Consider the following 16,251-nt stretch of genomic DNA (forward strand, 5'->3'; position numbering starts at 1 on the left):
CCTGCTCCAGAGCAGCACACATATTTGGTAATCTGTCAGGCTTCATTCCTGCTCCTAAAATTCCCCGATTAACCTCAAAATTGTGGCTGGGCTGGAAGTAATCCTTAAACATCCAGTAATTACTTCAGCTTTGCCTGCTTCATGTAAAATTGCATGCACACTGGAGATGGGTAGAAGGAGACTGGGAGGGGCTTCCAGCAGAGTTTATGGGCTTCCTTCTATCACCAGTAAGGTCGGTGGAGCCATTAGGAAAGTTTTAGGGTTTATTGACCGTATGTGATGATGAAACAGATTGAGAAAAATATCTAATTTGCTCTTCCTAATTTTTTTTTTGGTTCCTAATGTGCTCCTTCTCTTATTTATTCATAGGCTGAAGGCTTCACTGGTTGGGTTAGCACATTGTCGATAGCTAATTGATGTTTTGATAGCAAACATATGGTGACGTCCTATTAGGAAGCACTTATATTAACAAAACGTGTTAGATGTTAGGATCTCACCAACAAATGGCAGTGGATGCTGAATCATTTGTTGATTTTAAGTCTCATATAGATAACATTTTGCTAAATAAAGATATTAAGGGATATGGGCCAAAGGCAGGTATGTGGAGTTAGGCCATAGACCATAATTTCATTGAGTGGTGGAACAGGTTTGATGGTCGACTGAATGGCCCACTTCTGTTATCATAAATGTGAGGACATTATTTATTGCTCTTAACCAGATTGATAGCTGTTATTATTCTTCCCTCCTTATAGGTCTGTCTGACTTGAAAAGTACAATGTACTCATACTCCCTGTTAAGGAATGAATTAGTACATCTTTGAATGATATTACATTTGTCAAGACGTTGTAAATACCATGCAGCATTTCACTGTCTTTTCTCCTCTGTTACCAACAATTGATGTATAGCTCAATGTTTTTGTTGCTTCCATTTTATTGTTACTTTTTTAAAAAATTACTTTGTCATTCTCTTTCTGCTATCATCAATTTTTGATCACTGTTTTCTTATTTCATTTTGTGGTCCATAATACAATTTTCTTTAATCATCTTAATCTCCAATTTTTGCAGAACATTTCTTCAGACATGGGTGAGTTTGTGGTGCACTTTGGTGATGGAAATTCGACAAACTTTTCTGCTTCCAGTTACAATAGGTACAAAGTCACTTTTGCCACATTTCGTAAGAAACTGAGCCAAACTTTTTGAGGAAGAGAATTCAGACAAGGAAATAGTATGAATATGAATAGAATAATCTAAGAATGACTGTACATGTTATAGGTACATCAATGTAATAGAATAGTTTGATTTCTTTCATGGATGTCATTCACTCAAGATTATCACCTCACTGATGTAATTTAGTAGACAAGTAATGAAAACTTTTTTTTTCTCCAAACTCATTTGCATTTCACCTAAAGATATTTTAAAATAAGTTTTGTGCAATTGATTTTAAGCTAATTGCTTCAGGCCAATTTGTAATTTGTATTTTATAATGAGAATGCTCTTTCTGTGTTTGCGCCTCCTCCTTCATTCCCTGCACGGCCAAAGGAGATGTAACTGCTCCTGTTTGGTTCGATTAACCTGCTGTTCACCTTACCATTGTATCTGCAGTCACTAAGTCAATTTTTTTCTTCAAATCACTAAATTTATCTGCAGTCTTTGTCTTTCTCTTAATATTGATCAAGCTCCTCCTGAATTATTTATCTGCAGGCATTGTTTGAACTTTTCATTTTTCAGGCAGTCTGAAACTCTCACTTTGACAACTTACTGCCTGACTGACTCATATATGCTGATCTCTCTCAGGTCCAGTGACATGCATCAGGAGAACTGAACACTGACCTGTCAGTTAGGCATCCCAGAATTCCAAGCACAAATAGACCATTGGTTCTGATTGTTACAAAGTAATATTGTAATATTAGTGGCCTTTCACCTGAATGCTGATCCCAATACTTTTGTTGCATTTGAATAATTTTTGCAACACACTCAAATTTCTTAGGCTTCGCTCTTCAGCCTATTGAGTACTTCTTCCTTACTTCCAGCCTGAACATTTTGTAATCCTTTTCTAGCAAATGACACACCATAATTCTATAACTTTGTCAGTCACTCACATTATTCTGTTCTCCTACGTCTGCCTCATGTTTCACTTTGAGTGCCCTTCATTTGCACACTGTTGGGTTTATACTTCAGTAATTGCCTGGAAAATCTATTCCCGTCATCAGGGATATTTCACCAGCTGCTTCTTCTTAACTCACATTGCTGTTCTAACTGGACAACCCTGAGCACTTCCAATAATTACCCACCCAGTGTGACTTCTCTTTCAGTAAAAGAGGTTTTCCTGTCATTAACCCATCTCGGAGGTGGGGACCATCAATATTTAGGCAATAACTGAGATCTTTCATCAATGTTGTGCTGCCATGTTGATGCTCCACGACATCCCGTTTACAATTCATATGTGCCGTGCCACTGTTGCACAAATTTGGTGGTAGAGCATGAATCTGAAGAAAGGAAAGAGCTGCATCACTGGAACAATGCTGATAGATTGAGATCTGTTGGCCCAGTACATTGCCCACATTAGAAAAACTTTTCTCTTCCACATCATTCATGTGTTTCCTTCAATACTTCTGCTTCAGTGACCTCTGATATGGCTTCTGCTAAATTCTGCTTCACTGTTCCTGTGTTTCAAATTTCACGAATATTTTCCTTCAGAAAGCACTTGCAGAGAAGAACTACTTTGCTATGATGCATAAAGTGTGATCAATTTACCCATTTTTTAAAAAATGAAGGCTACAGGGTTTTCGAACAAGTATATTAAGGTTAGATATTGATGCAAGATTTGACTCTGTCCAATTTAGTTCTGAAGCAGTGAGGCAGCACAACCCTTCGTGCTTCCCATCCCATACTGATTCAAATATGGTGCATCAAGGGAATACAAATTTGGAAGATTCCTGTCCAATGCCTGAAGGTGATTAAAGGAAACTTGAAGATGTTAGCCATGACTGCCAACAGCCCCTTTACCCCCAACTCCAGCAGGTATTCCTCCCAAGTCTGGCCTTCAGTTGTCGGCCCTTCCGCTGCCACGAGTCAATTAATGATGCAGATTGATGAACCACTGCTGCGTTCGGTACCCTCTGCATCTTTGAATCATGTCAACTTTGATGAAATTCCACCTGGTCCTGCTTTCAGGAGAAGGGTTTTTTTCTTTATTCTTTTGTGGGAGACGGACATTGCTAGGTATTCGCCATTCCTAGTTGCCTTTGAAGGGTGTGGCTTTCTAGGTCATGTCAGAGGATGTTTCGAAGTTTGTCAGTTTAGGTGTGGAACCATGTGTAGGCCAGACCCGAAAAGCTGAGCAGTTTTCCTTTCCTGAAGAGCATGAATGAGCCAGATGGATTTTTGAAGAATTGATGATAGTTTCAAGATCACGGTTCTGATGTTGAGCTTTATAATTCCAGATTTTATTAAATACATTTAAATTCCATCAGCTGCTGTGGTGTGATATGCACCTGTGTCCCCAGAGCATGGCCTGAGCTTTTTGTTTGCTAATCCAGTATCATTACCATGATTTCCCCATTTCCCTGTCATTCTGACCCTCAAAAAAGCCCGGGACCAGGCTAAATTGTCAAACATCTGAACCCTTAATGTATCGGCTCCGATTTTCAAAGGACAAGTTCATCTGTGAGTAGGCAGTGCCTACAGAACAACGAATGCTGAAAAGAAATGTAGGCAAGCGTTACATATTCCTTGGATGAATTTCAAGGAAACAAGCTCAACTCTGTTCCATGTACAAATGTTAAACTGCAAAGTGTTTCCTGTTCTTGCTTACCAATTCTTTGAATTGTATATTCAGCATCTTATTTGGAGAGTTATCATTTACCATATGTAGTTGTTGAAAGTGTTTCATAGAATATGACATGAAATTCAAAATAAGTTGCTGCTTAACATTCTTTATTTATTGTTTCCTGATTTGTGTTTTTTGTGACTGACAAAACCCTTTCACAGTTTCAGCATCAACCACACTTATGCAGTTGCTGGAATCTATAACATTGAAGCATTCTTCAGTTCGCAGATTGTTCTGCTGTCTTCAACTGTTGTCATTCAGGACCTGATTCAAAACCTGCACCTCATGGGTCCAACCAGCTTGAGCATTGCTACGAGGTAAATCATAGAGATCTAAACCTAAATGTAACTTAGTCCTTTGTGAATAAATTAAGTCTTCTGGATCATTTCTGGGGTATATATGAAACAGAGCCATCCTGTTAGCCATCAAGCTGGGAGATGAAATATGGTTCAATTAAGACTGTCGGAGGGCATGCCAGGAAAAGCATTAGACGTACTTAAAAATGAAGTATCAACCTGTTGAAGCAGAATACAGACCTGTGTCATGCCCGACTGGGGTAACCTGCTGGAAATCAAGACATGCCATTGCTGGAGTTGTCTCAAAAGTTAAAGAGTTTATGAAAATCTGCAAAATTCTCCAATTTATCTGTCTGATAAACTCTGTTTAACAGAAACCATAAACCAGGTTTCCATACTTAACAAGAATGATTATTTAGTACAAATAGATATATTCTAACCACAAGTAAAAAATTGTGAATTATCAACATACAATTCTGCCAGTGAAAGTCTAGCCCCTTGGAAAACTCCCTTACACATACAGATAGTCAGACAAATATCATTGAATAAACTGAGAAAGTAGTTAACACATTTGGCATCAACAAGCCCTAACAAAACTAGAGTTAATGAGAGATAATGGGAACTGCAGATGCTGGAGAATCCAAGATAACTAAGTGTGGGGCTGGATGAACACAGCAGGCCAAGCAGCATCTCAGGAGCACAAAAGCTGACGTTTCGGGCCTAGACCCTAGAGCTCTCTGATGAAGGGTATAGGCCCAAAACGTCAGCTTTTGTGTTCCTGAGATGCGGCTTGGCCAGCTGTATTCAACCAGCCCCACACTTTGTTATCTTGGAGTTAATGAGAATTAGGGTAAAACTCTCTGTTAGTTGGAGTCATACTTCACACAAAGGAAGATGGCTGTATATATTAGCGGTTAGTCAGCTTAGCTGCAGGACATTTCTGCAGGAGTTCCTTAGAGTAGTGTCCTTGGCCCAACTAACTTCAACTTCTTCATCAATTACCTTACTTCTGTCATAAAGTCAGAGTTGGGATGTTGGCTAACGAATGTACAGCGTTCAGCACCACTTGCGACTCCTCAGATACTGGAACTCTTCTCTGATAGCAATGTGGTTCTATCAACAGAAAATTGACTGGCTCAGATTCGGTCAGAGATGTTGTTGATTCTGAGTCTAGGGCTCTGAGTCTGTAAAGAGTAATCTATGATGATGTGAAATGTGAGTTGGCTATTATAGATTAAGAAATGTTACTTAAAGGGATAATGTTGGAAGGCCAATGACAAAGAATTGAAGAGTGCATAGGTGACTGTGGCACTTGTTCAGTAGACAAACAGGAGGCTGGTAAAACACAATAAGCCAGGCAGCGTCTGGAGGAGGACAAGTCAATGTTTCAGGTATTAACCTTCTTCAGGACTGGATGTGAGGGTAGGGACAGCTGCAGAGAAGGGGGGAACGGTAGCGGAATGGTGGTGATAGGTGAACAGCGGTGGTAGGTACAACCTGGTTGATCAGTGGGCAGGATGAATCCGGTTGGTAGCTGGAATGAAAAGGAGGAGGCAGTAGGTGGAATGGAAGGGAGGAGGCAGGACTGAGGAGGGAACCAGAGGATGGATGGGAAGGTTATTTGAAATTAGAGAACTCCAATGTTAAGTCCGCCAGGCTATAGGGTATCCAAGCAGAAAATAAGGTGTTGTTCTTCAAATTTGCTATCTGATTCACAATAACACTAGAATAGGCCAAGGATGGTCATGTCAGAGGGGACGTTGGGGGAGGAGTTGAAATGGGCTGTGACTGGGAGGTTTGGTGGGCCGTTCGGGCTGGCAAAAATGCTTGGTGAAACCTAATCTACGTTGGGTATCACCGATGTAAGGAAGATTACATAAGGGACAGTAGACTAGGTTGGAGGAGATGCAGGTGAAACTCTGTCTCACCTGGTGGGACAGTCTAGGGCTCAGGATGGAGTGAAGGAGGTGGTGTGCGGGCAGGCGTTGCATCTTGTACGGTTATAGGGGAGGATACGGGGTGGGGGTAGGGTTGGGTGGGAGTTGTTGGAGTGGCTGGTGGCAAGTGTGGCGCAAACTAAAGAGTGACAAAGGAAATGATCCTTGCAGAAGGCAGAGAGAGGTGGGGCGTGGAAGATGTTCTGGGTGGTGCGGTCTAATTGGTGGAGTTGGTTTGAGGATGACATGTTGGATGTAGAGGCTGGTGGGGTGACAAGTGAGGACAAGGGGGACCTTATCTTTATTATGTTTGAAGACGGGGGTTGAGAGCTGAGGAGCAGGGAATGGAGGTTGCATGGTGGAGGGCTGTCTGATTGACAATAGTTCCTTTGTTTATGGCGCAAAATGTAGAGAGGAAAAGTGGTCAAACCATGGCTTATAAGGGAAATTAGAGAAGTAATAGATTCAAGGAATTGGCGCATAAATTGGCCATAAAATTTACAACAGATCAGTGTGGGAGCAATTTAGAATTCAGGAAAGGAGAATAAAGAGATTTATTACAAAAGGGAAAATAGAACACGAGAGTGAATTTGCGGGGAACATGAAAAGTGTCTGTGAAAGTTTCTGTAGGCATATGAAGACAGAAAGATTGGTGAAGACAAATGTAGGTGTCTTACAGTCAGAAGCAGAGGTATTTATAATGGGGAACAAATAAACATCTGAGCAACTAAATACATGCTTTTGTTCTGTGTTCACAAATGGGGACATGAACACGCACTGTGACGTCAGCACAGAGTTTAATGAGAGGAAAGAATTGAAGGAAATCAGTAATGGTAGGGAAATGGTGTTGAGAAAATTGATTGGATTGAAGGCTGATAAATCCCCAGGCCCTGATAATCTACATCCCAGAATATGTAAGGAAGTGGCCCAAGAAGTAGTGGATGCATTGATAGTCAATATCCAAGATTCCATAGACTCGGAAACAGTTCCTACAGATTGGAGGGCAGCTAATGTAACCTCTCTATTTTAGAGGGGAAGCAGAGAGCAAATGGGAATTATAGACCAGTCAACCGGATGTCAGTAGTGGGGAAAATGCTAGAGCCCATTCAGGAATAATTCATCGCTGAACATTTGGAAAATGGTGGCAGTATCAGGCAAAGCCAGCATTGATATTGAAAGGAAAACCATGCTTTATAAATCTACTGGAAGTCAGCGAGGATCTAACTAGTAGAGTTGACAAAGGAGAGCCGGTGGCTGTGATTACTTAGACTTTCCAGAGGGCTTTCGGTAAAGTCCCACATAAGAGATTAAAGTGTAAAATTAAAGCACTTGAGATTGGGGTATGGGTAGAAAACTGGTTGGCAGACAGGAAGCAAAGAGTAGGAATAAATGGTTCTTTTTCCAAACAACAGGCAGTGACTAATGGGGTACCACAGGTATCAGTACCAGAAGCCAAGCTTTTTAAAATATATATTAATGACTTGGGAACAAAATGTAATACCTCCAAATGATCAGATAGCACAAAGCTGAGTTGGAGAGTGAACTGTGAGTAGGAAGCAGAGATACGTCAGTATGATTTGGTCAAGCTGAGTGAGTGGCCAAATACATGGCAGATGCAATATAATGTGGGTAAATATGAAGTTATCCACTTTAGAAGCAAAAACAGAAAGACAGATTATGAATGGCTATAAATTGAGAGAGGGGATTGTGCAATGGGAACTGTGTGTTGGTGTATACCAGTCGCTGAAGTTGCAGCAGATGGTAAAGAAGGCAAATGGCATGTTGGCCTTTGTAATGTGAGGATTCAAGTACAGGAACAGGAATGCTTTGCAGCAATTATACAGGGCCTTGGTGATACCTTCCCTTCATCATAAGGTTAGAAGTGGGGACATTGTGCAATCTTCAGCAAGCATTCAGCACCATTTGTGACACCTTTAGATGCTGAGAAAGCCTGTGTCATATGGAGTAGGACCTGGACAATATCCAGGCTTGAGCTGATACATTGCTAAGTTACATGCGCTAACACATATAGCGACTACAAGAACAGTTCAGAGGCTGGAATGTTGTGTGTGCAGTGTCTTTTTTTTTTCTCATTATTGGAGGAAGATACTCTTGCAATAGAGGGAGTGCAGTGAAGATTTACCGGACTGATTCCAGGGATGACAGGACAGGTGAATGAGGACAGTTTAAATCTGTTGGGAATGTATTCACTGGAGTGCAGAATAATGAGGAGGGACTGTCACTAAAACCTCTAAAACTCTCATAGGACGAGACAGGACAGAAACCAGAAGGATGTTCTTGATGGCAGGGGTTACAATCTGAGGATATGGGATAAACTATTTAGGAGTGAGATCAGAAATTTCTCTGGTGGTGAGCCTGTGGAATTTGCAGTAGAAAGCAGTTGAGGCCACTATATTGTATTATTTCAAGAACACATTAGATAATAACACCTGGGGCTGTAGGGATCAAATAATATGAGGGGAAAAGCAAAGAAGAATAAAGAAAATTACAGCACAGGAACAGGCCCTTCGGCCCTCCAAGCCTGCGCCGATCGAGATCCTCTGTCTAACCTGTCATCTATGTTCTAAGGGCCTGTGTCAATTTTCTCCCCACCCATCCATGTACCTGTCCAGATATATCTTAAAAGACGCTAACGTGTCTGCATCTACCACCTCCGCTGGCAATGCGTTCCAGGCGCCCACCACCCTCTGTGTAAAGAACTTTCCACGCATATCTCCCTTAAACTTTCCTCCTTTCACTTCGAACTCATGACCCCTAGTAATTGAGTCCCCCACTCTGGGAAAAAGCTTCTTGCTATCCACCCTGTCTATAACCCTCATGATTTTGTAGACCTCAATCAGGTCCCCCCTCAATCTCCGTCTTTCTAATGAAAATAATTCTAACCTACTCAACCTCTGTTCATACCTAGCACCCTCCATACCAGACAGCATCCTGGTGAACCTCCTCTGCACCCTCTCCAAAGCTTTCACATCCTTTTGATAATGTGGCGACCAGAACTGTACATAGTACTCGAAATGTGGCTGAACCAAAGTCTTATACAACTGTAACATGACCTGCCAACTCTTGTACTCAGTACCCCATCCGATGAAGGAAAGCATGCCTTCTTGACCACCCTATTGACCTGCATTGTCATCTTCAGGGAACAATGGACCTGAACAGCCAGATCTCTCTGTTCATCAATTTTCCTTAGGACTTTTCCATTTACTGTATAGTTTGCCCTTGAATTTGATCTTCCAAAATGCATCACCTCGCATTTGCCTGGATTGAACTCCATCTGCCATTTATCTGCCCAACTCTCCAGTCTATCTATATTCTGCTGTGATCTTCAGTCCCCTTCACTATCTGCTACTCTACCAATCTTAGTGTCATCTGCAAACTTGCTGATCACACCACCGACACCTCCCTCCAAATCATTTACATATCTCACAAACAACAGTGGTCCCAGCACAGATCCATGTAGAACACCACTGGTCACAGGTCTTCAATTTGAGAAACTCACTTCTACTAGTACTCTCTGTCTCCTGTTGCCTAGCCAGTTTTTTATCCATCGAGCTAGCACACCCCGGGCCCCATGTGACTTCACTTTCTCCATCAGCCTGCCATGGGGAACCTTATCAAATGCCTTACTGAAGTCCATGTATATGGCATCTACAGCCTCTCCCTCATCAATCAACTTTGTCAGGTCCTGAAAGAATTCTATTAAGTTGGTAAGGCATGACCTTCCCTGCACAAAACCATGTTGTCTATCACTGATAAGCCCATTTTCTTCCAAATGGAAATAGATCCTATCCCTCAGTGTCTTCTCCAGTAGCTTCCCAACCACTGACGTCAGGCTCACCGGTTGATAATTACCTCGATTATCCTTGCTACCCTTCTGAAACAAGGGGACAACATTATCATGTCTCCAGTTCTCCGGGACCTCACCCGTGCCTAAGGATGCTGCAAAGATATCTGTTAAGGCCCTGGCTATTTCCTCTCTCGCTTCCCTCAACAACCTGGGATAGATCCCATCCGGACCTGGGGACTTGTCCATCTTAATGTCTTTTATGATACCCAACACTTCCTCCTTACTTATGTCAATTTGACCTAGAGTAATCAAACATCTATCCCTAACCTCAACATCCATCATGTCCCTCACCTTGGTGAATACCAATGCAAAGTATTCGTTAAGAATCTCACCCATTTTCTCTGACTCAGCACATAACTTACCTTCTTTGTCCTTAAGTGGGCCATTCCTTTCTCTAGTTACCCTTTTGCTCTTCATATATGAATGAAAGGCTTTGGGATTTTCCTTAACCATGTTTGCCAGCAATATCTCATGTCCTCTCTTAGCCCTCTTAATCCCTCGTTTCAGATTTGCTCTATATTCCCCATATTCTTGCAAAGCTTTGTCTGTCTTCAGTCGCCTAGACCTCATGTATGCTTCCTTTTTTCTCTTGGTTAGTCTCACAATTTCACCTGTCATCCCTAATCTTGCCTTTTCTATTCCTCATTTTCATAGGAACATGTCTCTCCTGCACGCTAATCAACCTCTCCTTAAAAGCCTCCCAACATATCAAATGTGGATTTAACTTCAAACAGTTTCTCCCAATCTACATTCCCCAGATCCTGCTGAATCTTGTATAGTTGGCCTTCCCCCAGTTTAGAACTCTTCCTTTAGGACCACTCCCATCCTTGTCCATGAGTATTGTAAAATTTACGGAATTGTGGTCGCTATTTCCAAAGTAGTCCCCGACTGTAATATCAACCACCTGGCTGGGTTCATTCCCCAGCACCCGGTCCAGTATGGCCCCTTACCGAGTTGGACTACATACATACTGCTCTAGAAAACCCTCCTGGACACACCTTACAAATTCTGCTCTGTCTTGACCCCAAACACTGAGTGAATCCCAGTCAATGTTGGGAAAATTAAAATCTCCCATCATCACCACCCTGTTTCTCCTACACCTTTCCATTATCTGTTTACATATTTGTACCTCTATCTCACGCTCACTGTTGGGAGGCCTGTTGTACAGCCCCAACATTGTTACTGCATCCTTCCTATTTCTGAGTTCTACCCATATTGCCTCACTGCTTGAGTCCTCCATGGGGCCCTCCTTCAGTGTGGCTGTGATATCGTCTTTGACCATTACTACAACTCCTCCACCCCTTTTACCTCCCTCTCTATCCCGCCTGAAGCAGCGATATCCTGGGACAACTAGTTGCCAATCATGCCCTTCCCTCAACCAACTTATTAGCCAGAACATTCTCATCTCTCAAATGCAAGGAAGCTAATTCAGTTACTTGCATCATTGAAGGTGGGATGGGCATAATGTTTCTACCTTGCCTTGTCTGATTTTAAACAGCATTACTCAAATAGTCAAAAATGGTTTTCATGAACTGTGGAACACAAATAGGGCATGTTCCAAAGAAGAACTAATTATTTCTTGGTTAATATAATATTTTGGTATATATTTTTGAGACTGGAATATTTTCATAGTTCTGTTAATACTGGGAGACAGGACAAATTGACCTTTTTAGTAAGAGTATTATTGAGTGCTTTCAAATGTTGGGGATTGTCTCAGCTATATGGTGAAATTTGTCACAGTTGTCAAAACGTGAACAGAGTTGTCAGAGCAGGTTGTTGGATGTGGATCGGCCTGAACCTCCTCAGGCATTGAAACTTAGAAATTTTAGCGTATCAATCAGGTCGGTGAATGCTGAAAGAACGAGCTGTACAATTTTAGTTACATTGAGTTAACAAAGTATGACTGACTTATGCACTCCATTGTGGACCTTCTTCAAGTTGCATTTAATGGAAATTGAAGACAGCTGTGACTCCACTAAAAGGAATTGTTGTAACAATAATAAAAATAATGTAGATGCACAGCTTTTTAAACATTGCTCAAATGCTGTGGCAGCTGAGCTGCACAGTGCTGAAGACTGTGGTAGAGTACTGGAAGCTACTGATGTCATTGCAAAGCAGATTTTTGGAATATCATTGTTACATGGGTATTGATTGTAAATACATTGGTGCAGCAAACAGGCTAAGCCTCTTGAACGTGGCAGGTCACAAACTGTTTGCTGCAACTTCTACTATCTTATTCGGTGAAATTAATTGGGTAAGGATAGTCAGCTAAGGGATGCACAGATTGGCAGAATGCAGGTGCTGACAAAAATTATTGCAAAATCTCCTCTTGGGTTTCCCTGATGTAACAGATAGAATATCATGAACTCGGAATAAAATTCACCAACTTGACAGAAGTACATGTCAATTGTTGCCTTTTATAGAACAAATACTCCCATTCCAGAGTAAGGATGTGGGAGGAAGGCAATTCATGGACAGATGTTACATCTTTTATGAAGGAATGGAAAGATGCCAAGGAAAGACAGCAGGCAGTAAAGGTGATGGATGAGTCTATCAGAAATTGTCTGTTTGGAATGCTGAATGGGAGGGGAGAGAACGATGTCCTGGAGATGACTGAACTAATCACCAGATTGTTGAGACTGTTTGCTGGTACAAAGGAAAACTTATCAGTGCCCTGAAAGTGGGAGAAAGAACTTCGTAGGATGTTTTCTGGATCAAATTTAGGTTTGATTTTCAAAATCAATTTGGTGTTGATGATAATTTATTGAACTCATGACTGTTTCCTTCAAAGGATGATTTCTTAACCTCAAATAGCTGCAAGAGCTAGTTCCATAGATTGTTGAATCTGCACTGTAAAGTTGGATTGTTGTGAAATATAGCCATGCCATCATTATTTGGAAATTTTGTAGAAAAGTTACTTGGATAGTTGAGTAATGTTTATTTTCAAGGCTAAACATTTTAAGAAGTTGCTCCAGTGTCAATAACGTCCCTCATCCCTTCGACTTTAGAAGTTCATATGCATGCTTTTAATCAAATGTTCACACACAATAGCAAGTGCTTGTTAATTTTAACTAGTATGCTTTAAACCTGTTGTGCCTTACCTTTTTAAGCTGCCTGGTTAGCTGAGTTCCTATTCTGGTTGCTGCCTTTGTGTACTTTAAGTGTGTAATGCCAGTAGATATTTATGCACAATTTCACCATTAAAAATGTGATTTGAAAATAATATTGCTTATATAGGATGTGTATTTTAGACTGTCAGTATAAAATATTTTTAGTTTTCCAATAGTTGGTAGCATGTCAGAACAGTTTCAGACAACCAGTAAATAAAAGGATCTATTTGTCAGTTGCTATGTTAAGAAAAATACCACCTGCTTGTAGAAGTGGACAGAAGAGACTCAATAAGACTATTCTAATTAGAGCAGTAAGTTCTCCCAGTATTTTTAAATATTCATAAATGAGATATGAGTACTATTGTGAGGACCATAATTTACTGCAGAACTTTATTGATGCTTGATCAACGGTAAGCTACCTTCATGAATTGCTATAATCTGTGATGTATGTACACTATCAATTACCTTGCCAGTATTACTTTTAACATAGTATCAAGTTACAAATTTACATATTTGGTATTAAATTATTTCCATATTGTCTTCCTATAGTCCACTTCAACCTTCTGTTGCAAAATGGAAAGCTAAGCTTGGGAGTGGATCCAACTATATCTTTGTATGGTTGTACTCGGACGGCACAATGAACCACACTCTTGTAGGTCCAAACCAGGTATGAAGGAACGCGGATGCAAAGTGTATGTATGGTATGTTGGTCAAGTAGTTTGAAGGACCAATGTGTAGTAGGATTATCTCCATGTCATTGAGTTCCTGACCTTATCACACAGTTAGATACCAACTGAACAAAGATTTTCTTCATAATGCAGTATCAGAGAAATGGAAGGTAACCCACCTTCTTATGTCCTGGCCCTCTCATGCACATCAGAATAAATTCAAAAAGAATTGGGGATGACGTCTCTGCAGTTTGTCAGTCAATTATTCAACTTCAGCTGATGAAGCTTTCAAAAGACCAAAGAGGGTAAAGGTGAAGGGTAGAAAATGAAAATACAAAACACAGGCAAAAATTGCATTTTCTTTAAAAAGTCTAACCAACTGAATCAAGGATATATGATGCAACTTCATCTGTTAAACAATGGCCTTTTAAGCTGAAATTTCACCATCTGTGTTAAACCAAAAATTCTTACTAAAACCCAAAAGAACTGCGGATGCTGTAAATCAGGAACAAAAACAAAGTTGCTGGAAAAGCTCAGCAGGTTTGGCAGCATCTGTGAAGGAGAAAACAGAGTTAATGTTTCAGGACCGGTGACCCCTTGTCAGCATTCTTACTATTGTTGTAAAAATTTTCTCAACATTAAAGAATTTAAAATCAACAAAGGTGTTTAGGCTGTTCAAATTTTATTAGAAGAGCGGAAAAGACATTCTAATGTTATGTAACAATATTCAGAAATAGCCAAGTATTTGATACAATGTAAAATTCAGAGCTGGATTTGTCCCTTTGTTTTGGGATTAAATAAAATTACTGGTAAAATAATGATCTCTTTTTTAAAGAACATCGAAGTTTATTCCATTATTAAATTACTGATAAAGGTGAAATCAATAGACATTTTTTTCTATTTGTGCAAAGAATGTGTTAAAAATCTAACCCTATACTATAACAAGAAAAGGCTGAGGGACTTGAGGCTGTTTTCATTAGAGAGAAGAAGGTTGAGAGGTGACTTAATTGAAACGTATAAAATAATCAGAGGGTTAGATAGGGTGGATAGGGAGAGCCTTTTTCCTAGGATGGTGACGGTGAGCACGAGGGGGCATAGCTTTAAATTGAGGGGTGAAAGATATAGGACAGATGTCAGAGGTAGTTTCTTCACACAGAGAGTAGTAAGGGAATGGAATGCTTTGCCTGCAACGGTAGTAGATTCGCCAACTTCAGGTACATTTAAGTCGTCATTGGACAAGCATATGGACAGACATGGAATAGTGTAGGTTAGATGGGCTTGAGATCGGTATGACAGGTCGGCACAACATCGAGGGCCGAAGGGCCTGTACTGTGCTGTAATGTTCTATGTTCTATAACAAAGGCATGTTTAAAAAGTGCAAATGTATTATTTGCTTTAGAAATCCCTGACTTATCAAATGCAACAAACAGCTGTTGTTCTCTTTGATTAACGAAGAGATTATTGGTGTGTGTTAGTGCGGTGATCATTTTTTAAATATTTGCTTGCCCTCTGTGTTACTCCTGAGATTGCTGACGTTGAGTTATAATGGTCAGCACGTGAGCCACTGTGAATGTGAAAAGGGTTGAGTTCTTTTTCTGGGATGTGCACTGGTGAAAAAAAATCCATGAGACACGATGAATGATCGTTTATAGCTTAATAGAAAGCAACACTTAGTTTCATATTTTAGCTACTCCATGAACAGTGGATGGCCTTTCAGCTGTTACTTTATCCATTTTAAACTAATGGTTGCCTTGGAGCTCAGACTATTTCAGATTGGGTGGAAGCCATTCAGTCCATTATGCCTGGGCCTGCCTTTTGAAAGGGACATTCAATTTATTTCCATGTCCCAGCTATTACGATAAACCAAGAAATCAGTGTTCAGCTTCTTGCGGCCTGATTTACATCCAACTCTCAGTTAGATTCTAACAGTCCTCTAAATGATATCCTTTCACCTTATGGACTTTATAGATTTTTGCACAATTATTTTAAATCTGTGACATTTGATCTTATTGCCCTCTGCTAGCTCAAACTAGACCTTCATGATTTTACATGAATCCGTCATGTTTTCTTCTGCCTTTCTCTATATAATGAGAATAATTTCAGCTTCTCCAAACACACCACTTGTCTGACAATACCATGTGGTATTATACTAGGTCAGATAAGGGATGGCACAAGTAGTTAAGCTGGGCTAACACCTTTTTGGGATGAAGCATATAAATAAACCAGGACTGGGATGGCGATAGGAATTGTGCTGGGTTGTGTTAACAGCAGGAATTCAGTCCTGGCTCTTGAATCAAACTAAGTTGTTGAGTGTATATTTAGTAATGCCATAAGAGGAACAAACAGTGACCATGACTCCTGTTTATACTGATCAACCTATGTTGGTTCATGTGACATTGAGATTTAGCATTTTGCCTCTACCTAGCATTAGTTGCTACACCTGTTGAACACAGGTTATTATTATTATTATTTCACACAAAATATAACACAAAGTTGTTATTAGGGTTTTTCTTTTGAATTTTAGTGCTTAACAAGTTGTGATTT

The 16,251-nt window shown here is 40.4% G+C and overlaps 1 protein-coding gene across 1 annotated transcript in view; it reads left to right on the plus strand.

Annotated features, from left to right (window-relative positions):
• Nucleotides 1-16,251, plus strand: part of LOC125465716 (polycystin-1-like protein 1) — a 282,365-nt gene that overhangs the window by 90,596 nt on the left and 175,518 nt on the right. Inside the window, exons 10-12 of the mRNA XM_048559472.2 lie at nucleotides 1,065-1,147; nucleotides 3,990-4,145; nucleotides 13,589-13,706. Of these exons, the coding sequence (XP_048415429.2) occupies nucleotides 1,065-1,147; nucleotides 3,990-4,145; nucleotides 13,589-13,706 (357 nt within the window). The remainder of the gene's footprint in view (nucleotides 1-1,064; nucleotides 1,148-3,989; nucleotides 4,146-13,588; nucleotides 13,707-16,251) is intronic.

Source organism: Stegostoma tigrinum, chromosome 2, assembly GCF_030684315.1.
Source record: "Stegostoma tigrinum isolate sSteTig4 chromosome 2, sSteTig4.hap1, whole genome shotgun sequence".
Lineage (NCBI taxonomy): Eukaryota > Metazoa > Chordata > Chondrichthyes > Orectolobiformes > Stegostomatidae > Stegostoma > Stegostoma tigrinum.